Raw genomic sequence first — 22,286 nt, 5'->3', positions numbered from 1 at the left:
GGAATTGGTCCATTTCATCTAGGTTGTCATGTTTGTGGGCATAGAGTTGGTTCATAGTATTCCTTGATTATTTTTAATGTCCCAGGGATCTGTAGTGATGTCCCCTCTTTCATTTCTAATATTAGAAATTTGTATCCTCTCTTTTTTTCTTAGTCTAGCTAAAAGTTTATTGATTTTATTGATCTTTTCAAAGAACCAGCTTTTAGTTTTGTTGATTTTCTCTATTGATTTCCAGTTTTCAATTTCATTGATTTCTGCCCTAATTTTTATTATTTCTTTTCCTCTCCTGATTTTGGATTTAAGTTTCTCTTAGGGACTTCCCTGGTGATCCAGTGGTTAAGACCCTGCGCTTCCACTGCAGGGGGCACAGGTTCGATCCCTGGTCGGGGAACTAAGAGCCTGTGCCTCGTGGCACAGCAAAAAACAAAACAGTAATTTTCTCTTATTTTTCTTGTTTCCTATGGTAAAAGCTTAGATGATTGAATTTAAATCTTTTTTTCTAACATATGATTCAGTGTTATAAGTTTCCCTTTAAGCACGAATTTTGCTGCATCCCACAAATTCTGATGAGTTGTGTTTCCATTTTCATTTAGTTCAAAATGTTTTAAAATTTATCTTGAATTTTGACCTGTGTGTTATTGAGAAGTGTGTTGTTTTATCTCCAAGTGCTTGGGGATTTTCGAGCTGTCTCTCTATTATTGATTTCTTGTTAAATTCCGTGGAGTCTGAAAGCAGACATTGTGTGATTTCTATCCTTTTAATTTTAGTAAGATGTGTTTTATGGCCCAGAATGTGGTTTGTCTTGGTGAATGTTTCATATGAGCTTGAGAAGAATATATATTCTGCTGTTGTTGGATGAAGTAGTCTACAGATATTTATCATATTGATGGTGATTGTTGGTGTTGCTGAGTTTAACTATGTCCTTACTGAGTTTCTGCCTGCTGGACCTATTTCTGATAGAGGAATGTTGAAGTCTCCAGCTATAATAGTAGATTCATCTATTTCTCTTTACATTTCTATCAGTTTTTGCCTCACATATTTTGATGCTCTGTTGTTAGGATCTATATGGTAAGGATTGTTATACCTTCTTGGAGAATTGATCCCTTTATCGTTATGCAATGCCCCTCTTTATCTCTGATAACTTTCCTTGCTCTGAAGTCCAAAATCAATATAGCTACCCCTGCTTTCTTTTGATTACTGTTAGTATGGTATATCTTTCTCCATCCTTTTTTTTTTAAATTAATTTTTATTTTTGGCTGCGTTGTGTCTTCGTTGCTGCACACGGGCTTTCTCTAGTTGTGGCGAGCTGGGGCTACTCTTCATTGCGGTGCTTGGGCTTCTCATTGCGGTGGCTTCTTGTTGCAGAGCACGGGCTCTAGGTGCGCAGGCTTCAGTAGTTGTGGCATGTGGGCTCAGTAGTTGTGGCGCACGGGCTTAGTTGCCCCGCGGCATATGGGATCTTCCCAGACCAGGGATTGAAACCGTGTCCCCTGCATTGGCAGACGGATTCCTAACCACTGTGCCACCAGGGAAGTCCCTCAAACTATGTTTTTGCCTTTTAGTTTGAGACTATATATATATATATTTATAGACATGATGTATTGGGTAGAAGGAACTCCTGTAAATAGGCTATGAGGTGGTAGGGTGTGGGGTTTGGAGAAGCATTCTGTCCTAGTCCCATGATTAGGTCTTAGTCTTTTCATGAGCCAGTACATCTGGACTGTGAACTTAAGTGCTTCTCAGTTGTTCCCCCCTTAGTTGGGGACATGACGGCTAGGGTGGACTGGAGTTGGGCATTTCCCTTCTCCCACGTGGAAAGCTGGAACTGGCTGGAGTCGTATATTTATTTTTTAATCATAATACTTTCTAAAAATAACCCTCAACACCCCTCCCCCCACCCCAAATTTGGAGAGTCCTTTCCTCTTTTCTTATTTTCCTCTCTCTCTCGCTGTCTTCTCCATGAGAATCAGCTCAGGGGCTTTGGCAGCGTTGTGGTTGAACTGACCTCAATTTCTCTCTCCCGAAGTTTCTGTGAAACGAGAGGAAAAGGCCTCAGCAAATCCCCCAGCACTGGTTTGTGAGAGGAGAGCGTATTAGTCAGGCTTTCTCAGGCATCAAGGCAGAATCCTGCATGCCTGGGTGAGTGTGTGGGAGCAGTGAGCGTTTCTTGCCGGGATGGATGGGGAGGTGTGGCAGAGCCAGAAACTGCTTCCCAGGCTAGGGTATCCCGCAGGCAGCATGGAGCACTGAGCTCCACCGCAGCATCACCGGGGACGTCTGAGCACAGCTGCCCAGCCTTCTTCTCTGGTGTTTGTGCTTCCTCAGGGAGCCAGTGAGATTGCTCCTCTTCTCCTCAGTCACATCAGATATGAGAGGATCTCAACCCACTGTCTGAGCTGCCGTGTTTTCTCATGACCCCACCATGACCACTCAGGCCATGACTGACTGAACCGGGAATGAACAACAGATCCAGGGGGACACCAGCTGGGTCAAGCCACTCATACTCCCTGTCCTGGAAATTTAGGACCTGGAGGTAAAGTCAATTAGATGACAACGTAGCATGCATGAAAGGAAAGGCTGTGGAGTGTCGGAGCTTCGGAGGTCATGGCGGGTGAGGTGAGGGAGAGGGAAGGGGTGACCAGAGGAGAGGCAGACATGAGAGAGCCTGGTAGCCCTGGGGGCACAACTTTGGTTCTTGACTTTCTGGTTCTGGTTCCTTATCGCCAGCCTTGTCATCTTCTCTCATTGGACTCCCCGGAGTAAACCTCTCTTTATCTGAGCTGACTTTGATTTCATCAGACTGTACCATCCTCTGCCCCTCCTTATGGCAGACATCTACAGACACTGGGTCACTCCTCTTTCCGCGAAAGTTTTTAACTTCTGGATCACTGTCCTTCTGTCCAACACCAAAAATCATAATTTTTTAATCATTCCAGTACTAACAATGAAGATGACCCTTGAAAACATCATGCTAAGTGAAAAAAGCCGGTCACAGAGGACCGCATATTATAAAATTCCAGTGATATAAAATGTCCAGAGACAAATCCATAGATACTGTAAGTAGAGTAGTGGCTGCCTGGGGCTGGGGAATGTGGGGAGATAGGAATTGATAGTAAAGGGGTATGGGTTTCTTTGGGGAGTAATAAAAATGTTTGAAAATTGATTTTAGTGATGGATTGGCACAACTCTGTAAATATGCTAAAAACCATTGAATTGTACACTTTCAATGGATGAATTATACGATATGTGGAGTATATCTCAGTAAAGCTGTTTTTAAAAACTGCTCATTTCCCTGATCTTTTTTCCCCCAATAAACTTTTTCTCTACCTCACCTCAGCCACTCACTCCCATGGCCATAGCCTTGACCTTATCATTCCAATAGTTTCAGCCCCTCCATAATCTCAGTTTCAAGCATCCTGCTTGATAATTGCCACCTCCAACTCCAGCCCTCTCTTCTACTATTCCAACTCCAGCAATTCTTTGACCCTTTTGGAACCTGCCATCCATTTATCCCATCACCTTTCCATTGTCTCTTACCCTTATCATTTCCTCACTTCCTTCTTTGTGTGGCTTAAATTCCATGGTCCAGCATTACTGTCATTCTTTTATGTACATCCTCAACTTCTTTGCCCCTCTGCTGTATTCACTTGGAAAAAAAAATTGTTAAATCCAACTCTTTGACCCTGCACCTGCACCCACACAGCTGAATAGGGCTGAGGAAAACTCAAAAACTTGTCTTGTTTCAAATGCCTGACCATTAACTTCAGATGGACCCCCCCCCAGGGTCACTTGGCAATCTTCCTGTATTTCTTAGACCATTCATCCTCCCACTCTCCTAGAAGGTTATTTCACACCTTTTTCCTTTCTCGTCTTTTTTTAAAAAATATAAATTTATTTATTTTATTTGTTTTGGCTGCATTGGGTCTTTGTTGCTGCACTCAGGCTTTCTCTAGTTGCGACGAGCGGGAGCTACTCTTCGTTGCGGTGTGTGGGCTTCTCATTGCGTTGGCTTCTCTTGTTGCGGAGCATGGGCTCTACGCACGCGGGCTCAGTAGTTGTGGCTTGTGGGCTCTAGAGCGCAGGCTCAGCAGTTGTGGCGCGTGGGCTTAGTTGCTCCGTGGCATGTGGGATCTTACCGGACCAGGGCTCAAACCCATGTCTCCTGCATTGGCAGGCGGATTCTTAACCACTGCACCACCAGGGAAGCCCCTTCCTTTCTCTTCTAATTTACAACACTTCCTCTGCCCCCTGTGTTCACTTTCAGCTGATGACTTCATTAGAAGAGAACTTCCACAAGCTCCCACACCCTCACGCACATACTTTCCAGCATCTATGCCCCTGTGCCCTGCCTTCATTCCTGTAACAATGCCTGTTCTGTCTATGCTCCTTTTTGAAGGCCAACCCCTTACTTCACGCTAGAATCCCAGCCCTTCTTTCCCACTCAGGCCGTTGTGTTCATAATCCTTCCCCAACTTGCTCCTGCATCATTAGTCTGCTCCATCCACTGAATTTTCCCAGAAACCTTCAGTCTTGCTGTAATGTGTCAGTGTTAAAAAAAAATTAAAACCTATCTTGGGGCTGGATAGATAGACAGATGGACATATATGTGATAAAGCAAGTATAGGAAAATGTTAGCAGGAGAATCCAGGTGGTGGGTCTATGTGTTCAATGTATAAAATTCTTTCAACTTTTTGGTGTGTTTGAAATTTTTCATTAATAAAATGTCGGGAAAAAATTCCTATCTTGACCCTACATCTCCCTCTTGCTTTTATCTCATTTCTCTGCTCCCTTTCCCAGCAGAACTCCTGAAAAGCTTGTCTGAACATGTGTCACCATGTGTCTCATCTTTTCTTTTACCAACTGCAATCAAGCTTTTGCCCCAGCAGTTCACCAGAATGTCTCTTATAAAGCTCACCAGTGATTTCCACTGTAGGAAATGGAGTGGTCGTTTATCAGTCCTAATCTTGCTCAGCCTATCAGCTGCAGAATTTGACTCCATTAAGTTACTCCTTGCTCCTTACAAAACTTTCTTTCCCTAATTCCAGAATGGCACTCTCTCCTCCATTTTCTCTTATCTCCTTAGTTGACTTTGTTGGTCTCTCATCTGTCCAGCCTCTTAAGGTTGAAATGCATCAGGACTTAGCTCTTAATACGTTTTCTCTATCTACACTCCCTCTCTTGTTTATCTCCTGCAGTTTCATGGATCCGATTACTATAGGATTATTCCCAAATTTATACTATCCCTAGCCTGAACCCATCTCCTCTATTCCAGACTCATTTATCCAACTGCCTACTCGACATCTCTGCCCAGATGTCTAAGAGGTATCTCAGACTTAATGTGCCCACAAACTAATTCCTCGTTGTAGTAGTTGTTATAATAATAGTCCCAGTGAATCACACCTCACTTGTGTCCGTGCCTGTTTGCAGTGTGAGCATTAATTTCTTCACACACACTCCCCACCCCTGAACCTGGGCTGGCCTTGTATCTTGGCTTTGGTCAGTAGAAAGTGATGGAGTATGAATTCCAGAACCTAAGCCATAAGAGGCTTTGCGGCTTTTACTCTCCCATTCTGGAACACTGAGGCCACCATGGCAAAGAAGTCCAGGCTAGCCTCACTAAAAATGAGAGCCCATGTGGAGAGCCAAGTGAGGCACCCCAGCCAGCAGCTGGTCCTGGCTCCAGCCATATAGAGGAGGCCGTCTTGGACCTTCCAGCCCCAAATGGGCTATCAGATAACTCAACCACGTGACTGATCCCAGGCAAGATTAGCAGAAGAACTGCCAGATTGCCAACCCATGTAGTCAAGAGAAATCATAAATTGCTGTTAAACTACTAAGTTTGCGCTTTTTTTTTTTTGCTGCAATAGATAACTGAAACACCGCTCTTGCCACTATACCTTCCCCTTCGCAGCCTTCATCTCTGTAAATGTCACCTCCATTCTTCCAATTGCTCATGCCAAAAAACTTGGAGTTCCTTGACTCCTCCCTTTTTCTCATCTAATCCTTCAGCAAATTATATATCATTTTACCATGTATCCAGACGCCTATACTTACCACCTCCATTGCTACCACACTGCGCCAAGCTGCATCATCGCTTGCCTGGATTACTGCAGGGGCCTCCACCTTGGTCTCTCTGCTTCCATCCTGGCTCCCCTCCACTGTGTTCTCCAGCCAGCAGTGAGCGATCCTTTTAGAGTTTAAGTCAAATCCCATCACTCCTCTGCTCAAAGGACTCCAGGGACTTCACACTTCACTCAGAGTAAAAGTTAAAATCTTTACTGTGGCCTCAAGACCCCACATGATTTGGCCCTCTCCTCTCTCCCCCTTGTTCACCCTGTTTCAGCCACTGTAGCCTCCTTTCTGTCCCTTAAATAAACTAATTGGCTTCTTATCTCAAGCCCTTTGTACTTACTCTCCTCTGTGTAAATAGTCTTCCCCAGAGACTCACATAACTCACTTCATGTGTCTGCTCAGATGTCACTTCATTGAAGAAGCCTTCCCTGGTCATCTAGACCCCACTACTCCATCCCCACCCAAACCCTAAGCTCCATCAATTTCTAGCTCTCTTACCCTGTTTTGGACTCCTCCACAGCAGTCAACACCACCTGACCTATTACATTTTTCTTTGTTTGTTTTTTATCTGTTTTCTCCCATTAAAATATAAACTCCATGAGGACAGGGACTTCATCTAGTTATTCACGCCAGGGTCTCCGGTGCTTATTACCTATCAAATAGAATGTATTCGATATAGTTTTGCTGAATGAATGAAAGCAGAAGTGTATTGTATTAGTTTTCTGTTGCTTCTGTAACAAATTACTACAAACTTGGTGACTTAGAACAGATTTATTATTTTATAGTTCAGGAGATCAGAAGTCCAAAAAAAACCACGTCTCGCCTGGCTAAAAGCAAGGTGTTGGCAGGGCTGCATTCTTGCCAGCGAAGCTGTCAGGGAGAACTCATCTCCTTACTTTGTCCAGCTTCTAGAGGCTGCCCACATTCTTTGCACAATGACTCCCTTCCATCCTCAAAGCCAGCAATGATTGATTGAGTCTTCCTCACAGGGCATCATTCTGATGGCTTCTATCATCACATCTCCTTCCCCATCTCAGGCCCTCCCTCTTTCATGAATAAAGACCCTTGTGATTACATTGGGCTGACCCAGATAATCTAGGATAATCTTCTTAATATCCTTAATTTCATCACATCTGCAAAGTCCCTTTTGCCTTGAAAAGTAACATAGTCACAGGTTCCAGGGATTAGGATGTAAACATCTTTGGAGGGGTGATTATCTTGCCTACCACAGGTATTTACCAAGAAACTAATGAAGCTTAAATTCAAGCCCACTAACACCAGCCCCTCCTAAGACCCAGGAAAGGGCCCTAGTGATCTGTTCACATGGTCATATGTTTTTTTGAAAATTTACAAAAGTAAGATATTTTAACTGTAATTGGTTAAGTTTTCTGTTTCTTTCCACTCTGACTTCACCTCTGTTGTACTGTTGCTCCTGTTGGGTGGCATTGGCATAGACCTGGGCATCTGGGGGATATAGTCACTAAGAGGAAGTTGAGTTGGGTTTACTGAGATATGTTTATGTGGTTTGTAGTCACTTCTGTGTATAGTTAAGTTAGTGTTAGCCTTCCTGGTACAGTAGTGGTTTCCAGAAATACTACAGCTGCCCAATGTTGTAATGTAAGGTCGCAAGGCCAGAGGTTCTATTGCGATATGAGCAAATCCTATGGCATCTGGCACTGGAAGTATGTGGTGGTAGAGAAAACAAGATTTCAAATGTAGAGAAGCAGAAGCTAGCCTGTAGGAAATTCTTCCATTCATCAGACGTATAAAATGGTGAACAGACAATTTTAGTTCTCATCACTGTGTAGCCAAAACAGAAGTGCTTTCCTGTCAAGAATATACTCAGTAACGCAATATGTAGTAGATCATTTGGAAAGATGCTCACAGTAATTCTTCGTGTCACTGCACAAATGCCTTTTGCAGTGTGACATTGTTGCTCTTTCCCTCAAGATGTGGAGTCTGTCCCCATCTCTTGTCTGGGGCTGGCCTTGTGACTTGCTCTGACCTATAGAATGTGGCAGAAATGATGTGGGAGTTTCAAGCCTAGACCTCAAGAGGCCTTGCAGCTTCTGCTCTCAGCCTTTACTATATAAAGAAGCTCTCCCATTGCTGTATAAAGAAGCCCAGGGCTTCCCTGGTGGCGCAGTGGTTGAGAGCCCGCCTGCCGATGCAGGGGACACGGGTTCGTGCCCTGGTCCGGGAAGATCCCATGTGCCGCGGAGCAGCTAGGCCCGTGAGCCATGGCTGCTGAGCCTGCGCGTCCGGAGTCTGTGCTCTGCAACGGGAGAGGCCACAACAGTGAGAGGCCCGCGTACAGCAAAAATAAATAAATAAATAAATAAATAAAGAAGCCCAAACCAGCTTTCCTGAGGATAAGAGACCCCATGGAGAGAGGAACCCAACAACCAAGAGCCAACACCAACCACCAGACAAGAGTGAGGCCATCTCAGTCCATCCAGCCTCAGTCCAGCCACAAGATGACTATCGCTGCATGACTGATCCCTAGCAGAAGAACCATCCACCTGATCCTGGTCCATATTGCTGACCCACAGAAACATAAGTGAATAAAATATTTGTTGTTTTAAGAACTGGATTTTGGGGCAGTTTGTTACACAATAATAATTAACTGATACACAGCATATACATACAAATACACCATACATTTCTCTTCTATATGAGGATCTGGTGAAATAAAATTTATCAGAGTTTCTGTGTTTAAATCTCTTGCTGTTTGACATAATAGACAGACATTGATGAAAATAACCTAAATTTTATAACATGCATATGAGGACATCAGTGTTCAACTGGTTAATGAGTGTAATCAATTCAAAGATTAGTCACTAAGCATGGGCTGCAGCAGGTCAGTGGCCAGGGCAGCCTCCATGGCTATCTACAGATTTTCTTCAGGACAAATGATGTGAGGGTTGGTACATTAGTGGGGGAAGACAAAAATGGAAATAAATACTATGAAGACAGCAAGCAGTTTTTTGGCTATCACCAGTGGGTTATATATACTACTGAAATGAATGGCAAGAACACATTCTGGGATGTGGATGGAAGCATGGTGCCCCCTGAATGACATCATTGACTCCACTGTATGACTCATGATCCTCCAACAAGAAAATCACCTATTGCTCGTACATTCATTTGGACAAACCATAAATTCAGCATGAGTGGCACTCCACAACAATATATACCTTATTCCACCACTAGAAAGAAGATTCAGGAGTGGGTCCCACCTTTGATACCTTACAAGTAAAGACAATGAAAAACAATTTAAACATGTAAAATATGGGGCTTTTTGTGTAATTGCACCGTTACTGCTTACTATTAACTTGATTAAAATTGTTTGATTGAAAAAAAAGAAAAAGATTAGTCACTGCACAAGAAAATGCAAAGTGCCCTGAAATTATTCAGCTTACATATGAAAGAAATCTGGTAGGCGTTTTCCCAAGTTTGACAATCTAAAATTTTACTCATTTTTAAAAATTAATTAATTAATTTTTGACTGTGTTGGGTCTTCGTTGCTGTGCGTGGGCCTTCTCTAGTTGTGGTGAGCAGGGGCTACTCTTCCGTTGCAGTGTGCAGGCTTCTCATTGCAGTGGCTTGTCTTGTTGTGGAGCACAGGCTCTAGGCGTGTGGGCTTCAGTAGTTGTGGCACGTGGGCTCAGTAGTTGTGACTCATAGGCTCTAGAGCACAGGCTCAGTAGCTGTGGCGCACGGGCTTAGTTGCTCCACGGCATGTGGGATCTTCCCGGACCAGGGCTTGAACCCCTGTCCCCTGCATTGGCAGGCGGATTCTTAGCCACTGCGCCACCAGGGAAGCTCTAAAATTTTACTCCTTTTTTAATTATAAAAATACATTAAAAAATTTTAATATATGTAAAAGAATAAAACTTCACTCATCAAAAATGAGAAGGAAACTCAACAGGGAATATTATAAAATCATTGTCATATGAAGAGATGACTGAAGAGTTTGCAGCCAAAAAACGCATGGAAAAAGGTATCAGAGAAAGGTGTTGACACCATCAATTAATAAAAATAATATTTTCTGAATGTTAGTGATGTTTGTGGTATTTATCACTTTTTTAAATTTGTGGTTTGTAGTGATTTATTTTCTTATTCTAAATAAATACTAATTTAGGTATCTAATTATTTTACTTGAAGTTTTGTGAGGTTTTTTTTCCTTAAGGGGACCTCCCCAGTTGTACCTTGTTCAGCTCCCTGAAACGTGGATCTGCCTGTGAATGAATGAATGAGTCCAAGTTCTAGTCCACAGAAATTTATGCAGAAAGAACCCCAGGACCTCTTCCTCAGAAGGAAGCTCCGGATGTGATAGTCTGAGTCACTCCTGTGTACCTGGCATGCCCACAGGAGAGGCAGATGATAAACACAAATGTGAGGCCTTTCGAATGTCAATGTTAACCCAAAGTGCAGCTTGAAAGGAACTTTCAGACACTACCTCCATGTCAGAGATTAGTTGGCCTGAGATTTTGGGGCAGGGAGCAAAGAACCAGAGAGTCCCCAAGACCTATTTGCATCAGGAGAGAGGAGTGAAGGAAAGGGAGCAACTTGGGATGGGCTGAGCCAACCATGCAGCTTGGTTAAATATCTATTGAGCATCTGCTACATGCCAGGCACTGTTCCATAGTCTGGAACAAAATACTCCAAAATCTCTGCCCTCCTTGTGCTGACATGGCAGGGGTGGGGATGGCAGTGTAGGAGGAAGGAAGAACAATAAACATTTTTAAAACTGTATATAGGGGACATGCCTGATGGCGCAGTGGTTAAGACTCTGCGCTCCCAGTGCAGGCGGCCCAGGTTCGATCCCTGGGCATGGAACTAGATCCCGCATGCTGCAACTAAGAGTTTGCATGCCACAACTAAGGAACCTATGTGCCGCAACTAAGGGGCCCACCTGCCACAACTAAGACACAGTGCAATGAAATAAATAAATAAATTTTAAAAATAAAAATAAATAAAAAGATATATTACATTAGAAAGTGGGAAGTGCAAAGGTAAAAAATAAAGCAGGGTGAGGGAGTTGGAAAGTAGTGTGTGATGGGGATGCAGCTTTCAATAGGGAATCAGGGAAGGCCTCAGTGGAAGTTGAACTAAGATTTGAAGGACATGAGGGAGGGAGCCCTGTGGCTATCTGAGGGAGAAATGTGATCTGTGACAGGCAGAGGGAGCGGCATGGCCAGAGGTCCTGTGGCAGGAGTATACTTGGCAAGCTTGAGGAACAGTTTCAAGGCCTGGCTGCGAAAAGGAATGAATGAGGTGGAAGTAGGAGAAGAAATCTGAGAGATAATGGGGGTCAGAGCTCATGGAGCCTTGTAATCATGTGCAGGGACTGAGGAGGATGGACACCATAGTAGGGTTTTGAGCAGAGGAGCAGTGATGTCATCTGGCTGCCGTGGAGAGAACAAATTGGGGACAAAGGCAGAAACAGGGAGCCAGTGGAGACCATTGCCATAATCCAGGGTGAAAGGGGGTCAGATTCTAGATATATTTTGAAGGTAAAACCAACAGGATTTGCTGGCTTGATATGTGAGAGAAAGGAAAGAGGGGAGAAGGATCACCTCAAAGTTTATGGCCTGAGCACCTGCACTGAATTGCCGTTACTAGATGGGGAGGATTGCAGCGGGAGCAGAACGAAGCCTAACTCTGGAATCGCTAGGATGAGCTACAAGGGCCAGAGGGGGTTCTACCTCAAAGGTAACTGGGCCTCTGGTGTGCCAGGTTCTGACTTAATCCGCAGTGCAGTTAACAGCCCCTGAACGCAGAACAGGTGATCCCTGCTTGGGAAACCATTTCCACCTCATTCACATACTTGTAGTTGGTAAGTGAACCCACTGCCAGCACATTTTTCAGCTGTTCCTTGAAATGGGTTGTTCTTGAGCATTTTCACTTGTAAAAGGTTGAATTGGACATGGGCAAAGATTGCCTTAAAATAAGTAATGCCACATAAAAAATGAAGCATGAGAATTGAAAACATATGTCCACCTAAAAACGTCTCTCTATATATCCATAGCAGTATTAGTCACAATAGCCAAAAAGTATCCATCAACTGATGAATGGATAAACAAAATGTGGTGTATCCATACAATGGAGTATTACTTGAAAATAAAAAGAAATGAAGTACTGGCATATGCTATAACATGGATATACCTTGAAAACATTATTCAAAGTGAAATAAACCAGTTACTAAAGACCATATATTATATAATTCCATTTATATGAAATATCCAGGATAGGCAAATCTGTAGAGACCGGCAGATTGATGGTTGCCCGGTAGTGGGGAGTTTGGGAGAAAATGAGGAATAACTACTGATGTGTTCAGAGCTTCTTTTGGGGGGTGATGAAAATGTTCTAAAATTGATTATGATGATTATTCAAGTCTGAGACTATACAAAAAATATTGAATTGTGTACTTCATTAATTTATTTTTAAACCTTTTCTTTTATTTTATTGGCTGTGCCTCATGGCTTGCGGGATCCTAGTTCCCGGACCAGGGATTGAACCTGGGCCCTGGCAGTGAAAGTGCAGAGTCCCAACCACTGGACCACCAGGGAATTTCCTGAATTGTGCACTTTAAATTGGGGAATTGTATGGTAGATGAATTACATCTCAAAGCTGTTATTTTTTAAAAGCTTTTTTGAAAATGCCCACACTAATTTCCCTAAGGGAGCTGTTACTGCAGACCACCTCATGTGAGCAAATGTCACGGCCTGACATTGAGACTAATCAGACCACACATGACTCCAGCCAATCACACTTGGCAATGCCCGTCACGCGCTGGTCACAGGGAACTGTCAGTACTTAATACTGATCATGGGAGTTTGGGCTGACAAAGCTAATTAATTACCCATAGCATGTACAGCAGTGGTTAAGGGCACAGGCTCTGCAATGGGACAAACTGATTTTGAACCTCCGCTCTGTCTTATGACCATTGGCAAGTTAGCCTGTCTCAGCCTCAGTCTCCTCATCTGTAAATAAGAGATGATAATATCTACCCCATAGGGAGGTTAAGAGGATTAAATGCAATACTTTTGTAGAACAATTAGTACTGTGCCTAGAACTAAGTAAAGGATCAGTAAATGGTAGCTGGAATTATTGTTAATAATGTGTAAAGAGCACTGAGCACAGGGCCTGGCATATAGAAAGCGCTCAAAACACAGAATGATTTTTTTTAATTACCTTTTTTATTTTATTTATTTATTTTGGCTGTGTTGGGCCTTTGTTGCTGTGCGCGGGCTTTCTTTAGTTGAGGCGAGGGGGGGGCTACTCTTCGTTGTGGTTCATGGGTTTCTCAGTGCAGTGGCTTCTCTTGTGGAGCACGGGCTCTAGGCGCACGGGCTTCAGTAGTTGCAGCACACGGGCTCAGTAGTTGCGGCGTGTGGGCCCTAGGGTGTGCGGGCTTCAGTAGTTGTGGCACACGGGCTCAGTAGTTGTGGCTCGCAGGCTCTACAGCACAGGCTCAGTAGTTGTGGTGCACGGGCTTAGCTGCTCCGCGGCATGTGGGATCTTCCCAGGTCAGGGCTCGAACCCGTGTCCCCTGCATTGGCAGGTGGGTTCTTTTTTTTGCGGTACATGGGCCTCTCACTGCTGTGGCCTCTCCCGTCGCGGAGCACAGCCTCCGGACGCTCAGGCTCAGTGGCCATGGCTCACAGGCCCAGCCGCTCCGCGGCATGTGGGATCCCCCCAGATCGGGGCACGAACCCGCGTACCCTGCATCGGCAGGCGGACCCTCAACCACTGCGCCACCAGGGAAGCCCGGCAGGTGGGTTCTTAACCACTGCGCCACTAGGGAAGTCCCAGAATGATTAAAGTCATACTTTTCACAGGAAAAAATGTTTATGAGACAGAATAAACTTTACAGATAAGGATAGAATATTTGAATTCTGTTGCTTAAGGACAAGAGTAGGTGACTTTGGGAGACTGCTACGTGCCCCCTACCTGGCTCCTCTGTAGCAAATACTCACACAGCCTAAAGCAGTGGCTTTGCCCTTGAGCCTCTTTGCCACCCCCCCACCCCGAGTCACTAATGAGCAAATCCAAGCTTCCGGAAGCTCCTAGGAGAACATTCAGCTAAGAAACTGGAGTTTTTGATGAGGACCCCAGACAGGAAATGCCATTGCCCCTCCAAAGCATATTCTAAGACAGGGAACTTGAAGAGGAACTCAAAGCAGAAAATAACTGCAATTGATTATCCCAGGAATGCAGGGGCATTTCAACAGCAAAAAAAATCGATTTATGTAATATACCACACTGTGTGGTTAAAGGAGAAAAATGTGATCATCTCAATACCAGCATGAAAAAGTAGGTGATAAAACTCATACTTATTTATGATTAAACAGTAGTAAACCAGAACTAAAGGGAAATTCCTGTTCTTGATATATCTCCCCATATGAAACAAAACTTTTTAAAAAATTTATTTATTTATTTTTGGCTGTATTGGGTCTTTGTTTCTGTGCACGGGCTTTCTTTAGTTGTGGCGAGCAGGGGCTACTCTTCGTTGCTGTGCACGGGCTTCTCATTGCGGTGGCTTCTCTTATTGCAGAGCATGGGCTCTAGGTGAGCAGGCTCAGTAGTTGTGGCACACGGCTTTGTTGCTCCGCAGCATGTGGGATCTTCCCGGACCAGGGCTTGAACCCCTGTCCCCTGCATTGGCAGGCAGATTCTTAACCTCTGTGCCACCAGGGAAGTCCTGAAACAAAACTTAATAGCGAAACAATAGAACTATTCCCAAACCAGGAACAAGGCAAGGATGCTATCATTCTTACTATTTGATATTATAACGGTAGCAACTGATTTTCAACAAAGGTCCCAAGACCACTCAATGGGGAAAGAATAGTCTTTTCCACAAATTGTACTGGGACAACAGAATATCTAAAAGAATGAAGCTGAACTCTTAGCTCACACCATCTACAGAAACGAAATCAAAATGGATTGAAAACCTAAACGTAAGGGCTAAAACTGTAAAACTCTTAGAAGAAAACATAGGTGTAAATCTTCATGACCTTGGATTAGGCAACAATTTCTTAGATATGACACCAAAAGCATGGGCAACCAAAGAAAAAATAGATAAATTGGACTTCATCAAAATAAAAACTTTTGTGCTTTAAAGGGCATTGTGAAAACGAAAAGACATCGCACGGAATGGGAGAAAATATTTGAACATCATATATCTGATTAGGGTCTAGAATATATAAAGAATTCTTACAACTCAACAATAAAAAGACAAATACCCATTTTAAAAATGGACAAAGGGGGGCTTCCCCGGTGGTGCAGTGGTTGAGAGTCCGCCTGCCGATGCAGGGGACACGGGTTCGTGCCCCGGTTCGGGAGGACCCCACATGCCGTGGAGCGGCTGGGCCCGTGAGCCATGGCCGCTGAGCCTGCGCATCCGGAGCCTGTGCTCTGCAGCGGGAGAGGCCACAACAGTGAGAGGCCCACATACACCCCCCCCCAAAAAAAAGGACAAAGGGGCTTCCCTGGTGGCACAGTGATTAAGAATCCACCTGTCAATGCAGGGGACACGGGTTCGAGCCCTGGTCCAGGAAGATCCCACATGCCGTGGAGCAACTAAGCCCATGTGCCCCAACTACTGAGCCTGAGCTCTAGAGCCCATGCTCTGCAACAAGAGAAGCCACGACAGTGAGAGGTCCGCGCACCACAACGAAGAGTAGCCCCTACGCACCACAACTGGAGAAAGCCCACACACAGCAACGAAGACCTAACACAGCCAAAAAACCCCAAAAAACAAATAAATTTACATAAATAAATAAATAAACCAATGAGCAAGTATTACTAAAAAAAAAAAAAAAATGGACAAAGGATTCAAACAGACTTTTCTCCGAAGAAGACATGCAAATGGACAACAAGCCCATGAAAAGGTGCTCAACATCACTAGACATTAGGGAAATGCAGATCAAAATCACGAGATACTACTTCACACACACTAGGATGGCTATTTTTTTAAATGGCTAATTTTTTTTAAATGGAAAATAACAAGTGTTGGCAAAGATATGGAGAAATTGAAAACTTCACTCATTGCTGGCAGAAATGTAAAATAGTGCAGCCATTGTGGAAAACGTTTTTGCAGTTCATCAAAAAATTAAACATAGAATTACCATATGACCCAGCAGTTCCATTCTGAGGTACATATCTAAGAGAACTGAAAATGTGTTTGTATAAAAACTCGTGCATGAATGTTCATAGCAGCATTACTCATAGTAGCCCAAAAGCAGAAACAACACAGATGTCCATCAACTGATGAATGGCTAAACAAAATGGTATATTATTCAGCCAAAAAACGGAATGACATCCTGATACATGCTACAATGTGAATGACCTTTGAAAACATTATGCTAAGTTTAAGAAGCCAGACACTACTACTGAAGCCCGCACACCTAGAGTCTGTGCTCCGCAACAAGGGAAGCCACTGCGATGAGAAGCCCATGCACTGCAATGAAGAGTAGCCCCCGCTCACCGCAACTAGAGAAAGCCTGCACACAGCAACAAATATCCAACTCAGCCAAAAATACAAATAAATAAAAAATTTTTAAATGGTGAATTTTATGGTATGTGAATTATATATCAATTAAACCAACTCTGCGAGTACTTAAAAAACTAAAATTGAAAAATCCAGTTCCAGCAATTCCACTTCTTGGTACACAGCCTAGAGACACACACACTCCCTATGCACCAGGAATACATATAAGGATGGTTACTTCAGTGGATTAAAAATGGCCACAAATTCTCTGCAGTCCCTCCTTTCAAAATGTGGGGTCTCTTTACCCACCCTTTGAATTTGAACTGGTCTCTTGACTCACTTTAACCAATGGAATGCAACACAAGTGACTATTGCCAAGTTTTGAGTGAGGCCTCAGGAGACCTCCTGCACTTACTTTCTTGGAACATTTCCACCATCATATGACAAAGTTCAGCTGGAAAAAGAGGGCCAGACATCACAACTGAGGCTCCAGACATGTGAGTGAGGCCATCGTGGGCCATCCCACCAAGCTGCCAGCTGACTACAGCCACTAAGTGAGTCCAGGTAAGATCAGAAGAACCATCTTGTCAACCCACGGAATCATGAGAAATAACAAACTGTTCTTGCTTTAAGCCACAACGTTTTAGGAATGCTTGGCTACCCAGCAATGGCTAACTGATACAATACTGAGGCCTTGTTTGCACAATCAGAAAACTAGGAAGCAACCCAAGTGCAGGCTGGATGGTGTAGTGGGTTTAGCCTGAAGTTTGGCCTCTGACTTGGGCCCCAAATCCCACCCTGCCACTTACCAGCTGTGTGTTGATGAGAAATTTATTTGACCTATCCCTATGTCCTCCTAGGTCCTTGTAAGAATTCAAGGGGTTAATACACCTAGAGGACTTGGAATAGTTTCTGGTAGAGAGGAATACTATTAAGTGTTGACTGTTGGTATTGGCTATTGATATGCTCACCAACAAAGTGTGGTTTATATATGTGTTGGAGGGACTTCCCTGATGGTGCAGAGGTTAAGAATCCGCCTGCCAATGCGGGGGACACAGGTTCGAGCCCTGGTCCGGGAATATCCCACATGCCGCGGAGCAACTAAGCGCGTGCGCCGCAACTACTGAACCTGCGCTCTAGAGCCCGCTCGCCTAGAGCCCATGCTCTGCAACAAGAGAAGCCACTGCAATGAGAAGCCTGGGCGCAGCAACGAAGAGTAGCCCCGACTCGCCGCAACTAAAGAAAGTCCGCATGCAGCAACAAAGACCCAACACAGCCAAAAAAATAATTAATTAATTAAAAAAAAAAAAATATATATATATATGTTGGAGGCGATAAAGGAGTAAATTTCCTGTATACCAACTTGGACAATTCTCAGAAATATATGATTGTATTGGAAAAAGCAAGTCATAGGACTATAACATTTACATAAAGGTTTTTTTTTTTTTTTTTTTTTAGCGGTACGCGGACCTCTCACTGTTGTGGCCTTTCCCGTTGCCGGAGCACAGGCTCAGTGGCCATGGCTCATGGGCCCAGCCGCTCCGTGGCATGTGGGATCTTCCCGGACCAGGGCACGAACCCATGTCCCCTGCATCGGCAGGCAGACTCTCAACCAGTGCGCCATCAGGGAAGCCCAGGTAAAGGTATTTTTAAAATACAGGGAGGAGGACATAAATACACCTCAGAGCATTTGCCTCTTTGAAGGCAAAGATGGGAATGGCTAAGTAGAAATCAAGAAGGAGTTTTGCTTTTTTTAATAAATTTATTTATTTTTGGCTGTGTTGGGTCTTCGCTGCTGTACGTGCGGGCTTTCTGTAGTTGCGGCGAGTGGGGGCTACTCTTCGTTGCGGTGCGCGAGCTTCTCATTGCGGTGGCTTCTCCTGTTGCGGAGCATGGGCTCTAGGCACGCGGACTTCAGTAGTTGTGGCACGTGGGCTCGGTAGTTGTGGCTTGTGGGCTCTAGAGCGCAGCCTCAGTAGTTGTGGCGCACGGGCTTAGTTGCTCTGTGGCATGTGGCATCTTCCTGGTCCATGGCTTGAACCCGTGTCCCCTGCATTGGCAGGTGAATTCTTAACCACTGCAACACCAGGGCAGTCCAAGAAGGATTTTTGCTTTAATCACAATGTTCTTTTTTATTATTATACAAAAAGACACTAGTTATATAATTTTTAAAAAGTTATGCATAGGAAAAAGACTAGAAGCGAAGAAGTTAAATTGCCAACATTGGTTAATTTGGTTTGGTGAGAATATAAGGGTTTTTTTTCTTCCTTATTCTTTACTGCCTCCCCAGCCCCCACCCGAATTCCTGTATTAATTACAATGGTTCCGAATCCTTCCTTTTCTGCACCATCCGCTTGGGGACCTGATCTTCCCGGACCAGTCCTGACATCTGCCTTGTCACAGGCAGGCTCAGCCCAGTGTGCATAGCACCTGGCACTGCTATCCAGGGCCACCCTGCTCGGGCCCACCCAGGCCCACAGGTGGCTGTATTCTTGCCAAGGCTTCAGATCTCAGGCTTTGATCCTTAACGTGCTTGAAGAACAACTCCTTAGTTTTGCTCATCGGAATTTAAGGGGTTCCCCTTCCTCCAGCTCCCCCAGCAAGGGGCCCTAGCACCCTCCTGCAAGCAGCTGAGGGGAAACCATGGGGAGGGGTGTTTGTACAGGAGGTGTCTGGGAAAGGGGGAAGCACAACAGAGGGACAGCCAGAGGCGATTTCCTTCATGGCAGATGCCGAATGGAGGACTTTATCAGGCTCTTTAAATTTTTAAAGACTTGTTGGTGATGTTTTGTCTTGCTGTCACGATGTTATTGAGGAGGGCAGATAAATCGGCTTTGGTGTTCTCAGCTACTGTGTATAAGGGTGTGAAAGTAAAGGCTGTTGCAGGGCCTACAGAATACAGGTTAGTGGGGTCCAGGTGGAAATTGGGAATCAAGAGAATTGTTTGCATCTCTAACACAATGGTTCCTGGATTCTTCTGTTTGGACACTTTTGTCTTCTCAGGCCTGGGTTTTATATCCAAAGGGAGATCGTGAAGTTGTTCTTTCTGGTTTTGATTGATAGGTTCTGGATTAGACACTCTGGAAAATAGTAAGTTCAGATAAGACTGTTTTTTTCCTTTTTTAATAGATATTTATTGGAGTATAATTGCTTCACAATACCGTGTTAGTTTCTGTTGCATAACAAAGCAAATCATCCATATGCATACATATGTCCCCATATCCCCTCCCTCTTGAGCCTCCCCCGCATCCTCCCTATCCCACCCCTGTAGGTCATCTCAAAGCACCGAGCCAACCTCCCTGTGCTATGCTGCTGCTTCCCACCAGCCAACTATTTTACATTCGGTAGTGTATATATGTCCATGCTACTCTCACTTCGCCCCAGCGCTTCGTTCTCCCATCCCATATCATCAAGTCCATTCTCTATGTCTACCTCTTTATTCCTGTCCTGCACCCTGCAACTAGGTTCATCAGTACCATTTTTTTTTTTAGATTCCACATATATGCGTTAACATACGGTATTTGTTTTTCCGTTTTGATTTACTTCACTCTGTATGACAGACTCTAGGTCCATCCACCTCACTACAAATAACTAAATTTCGTTTCTTTTTATGGTTGAGTAATATTCCAGTGTATATATATATATATACCACATCTTCTTTATCCGTTCATCTGTCAGTGCACATTTAGGTTGGTTCCATGTCCTGGCTATTGTAAATAGTGCTGCAATGAACATTGTGGTGCATGTCTCTTTTTGAATTATGGTTTTCTCAGGGTATATGCCCAGTAGTGGGATTGCTGGGTAATATGGTAGTTCTATTTTTAGTTTTTTAAGGAAACTCCATACTGTTTTCCATAGTGGTTGTATCAGTTTACACTCCCACCAACAGTGTAGGAGGGTTCCCTTTTCACCACACCCCTTCCAGCATTATTGTTTCTAGCTTTTTTGATAATGGCCATTCTGACCAGCATGAGGTGATACCTCATTGTAGTTTTGATTTGCATTTCTCTAACAATTAGTGATGTTGAGCATCTTTTCATGTGTCTCTTGGCCATCTGTATGCCTTCCTTAGTGAAATGTCTATTTAGGTCTTCCGCCCATTATTTTTTTTTTTTTTTTTTTTTACGCGGGCCTCTCACTGTTGTGGCCTCTCCCGCTGTGGAGCACAGGCTCTGGACGCACAGGCTCAGCGGCCATGGCTCATGGGCCCAGCCGCTCCGCGCCATGTGGGATCTTCCCGGACCGGAGCACGAACCCGCGTCCCCTGCATCGGCAGGCGGACTCCCAACCACTGCGCCACCAGGGAAGCCCCCGCCCATTTTTTAACTGAATTGTTTGTTTTTTGGATATTGAGCTCCATGGGCTGTTTGTATATTTTGGCGATTAATCCTTTGTCTGTTGTTTCATTTGCAAATATTTTCTCCCATTCTGAGGGTTGTCTTTTTGTCTTGTTTATGGTTTTCTTTGCTGTGCAAAAGCTTTTAAGTTTAATTAAGTCCCATTTGTTTATTTTTGTTTTTATTTATGTTACTCTAGGAGGTGGGTCAAAAAAGATCTTGCTGTGGCTTATGTCAAAGAGTGTTTTTCCTATGTTTTCCTCTGAAAGTTTCATAGTGTCTGGTCTTACATTTAAGTCTTTAATCCATTTGGAGTTTATTTTTGTGTATGGTGTTAGGTAGTGTTCTAATTTCATTCTTTTACGTATAGCTGTCCAGTTTTCCCAGCACCATTTATTGAAGAGGCTGTCTTTTCTCCATTGTATGTTCTTGCCTCCTTTGTCATAAATTAGGTGCCCATATGTGCATGGCTTTATCTCTGGGCATTCTATTCTGTTCCATTGATCTATATTTCTGTCTTTGTGCCAGTACCATACTGTCTTGATTACTGTAGCTTTGTGGTATAGTTTGAAGTCAGGGAGCCTGATTCCTCCAACTCCGTTTTTCTTTCTCAAGATTGCTTTTACTATTCGGGGTCTTTTGTGTTTCTATACGAATTGTAAGATTTTTTGTTCTAATTCTGTGAAGAATGCCATTGCTAGTTTGGTAGGGTTTGCATTGAATCTGTAGGTTGCTTTGGGTAGTATAGTCATTTTCACAATATTGATTCTTCCAATCCAAGAACATAGTATATTTCTCCATCTGTTTATGTCACCTTTGATTTCTTTCATCAGTGTTTTATAGTTTTCAGAGTACACGTCTTTAGCCTCCTTAGGCAGGTTTATTCCTAGGTATTTTATTCTTTTTGTTGCAATGATAAATGGGAGTGTTTCCTTAATTTCTCTTTCTGATTTTTCGTTGTTGGTGTATAGGAATGCCAGAGATTTCTGTGCATTAATTTTGTATCCTGCAACCTTACCAAATTCATTGATTAGTTCTAGCAGTTTTCTGGTGGCATCTTTAGGATTTTCTAATGTATAGTATCATGTCATCTGCAAATAGTGACAGTTTTGCTTCTTCTTTTCCTATTTCTTTTTCTTCCCTGATTGCTGTGGCTAGGACTTCTAAAACTATGTTGAATAAAAGTGGTGAGAGTGGACATCCTTGTCTTGTTCCTGATCCTAGTGGAAATGCTTTCAGTTTTTCACCAATGACAAACCCACCCGCTTGCTGTGGGTTTGTCATATATGGCCTTTATTATGTTGAGGTAGTTTCCCTCTATGCCCATTTTCTGCAGAGTTTTTATCATAAATGGGTGTTGAATTTTGTGAAAAGCTTTT

The 22,286-nt window shown here is 43.7% G+C and overlaps 2 protein-coding genes across 11 annotated transcripts in view; both read left to right on the top strand.

Annotated features, from left to right (window-relative positions):
• The window catches only part of CDH3 (cadherin 3), a 136,232-nt gene that overhangs the window by 22,817 nt on the left and 91,129 nt on the right, over positions 1 to 22,286 (top strand). For 8 of the 10 annotated variants that reach the window (XR_013825375.1, XR_013825376.1, XM_079908485.1 and 5 more), the window contains one exon: positions 18,029 to 18,207. The exons of 1 other annotated variant lie outside the window; for it this stretch is intronic. Coding sequence is in view for 7 of the 9 variants with exons in the window: in XM_079908485.1 (XP_079764611.1) it covers positions 18,097 to 18,207 (111 nt within the window). In the remaining 2 variants the exon portion in view is untranslated. Of the gene's footprint in view, positions 1 to 18,028; positions 18,208 to 22,286 lie in introns of those variants that run through there. One more of the 10 variants, XM_079908492.1, reaches the window with a different exon arrangement.
• Positions 2,561 to 9,331, top strand: LOC307179080 (NADH dehydrogenase [ubiquinone] 1 alpha subcomplex subunit 12-like; the record flags this gene model as incomplete). Its single annotated transcript, XM_079907852.1, is given in 4 exon segments — positions 2,561 to 2,616; positions 8,905 to 9,148; positions 9,152 to 9,157; positions 9,161 to 9,331. Coding segments are annotated over 4 exon segments (477 nt in total).

The sequence above is a fragment of the Stenella coeruleoalba genome (genome assembly GCF_951394435.1).
Source record: "Stenella coeruleoalba genome assembly, chromosome: 20".
Taxonomy (NCBI): Eukaryota; Metazoa; Chordata; class Mammalia; order Artiodactyla; family Delphinidae; genus Stenella; species Stenella coeruleoalba.
This window is presented reverse-complemented; position numbering and strand designations above follow the sequence as displayed.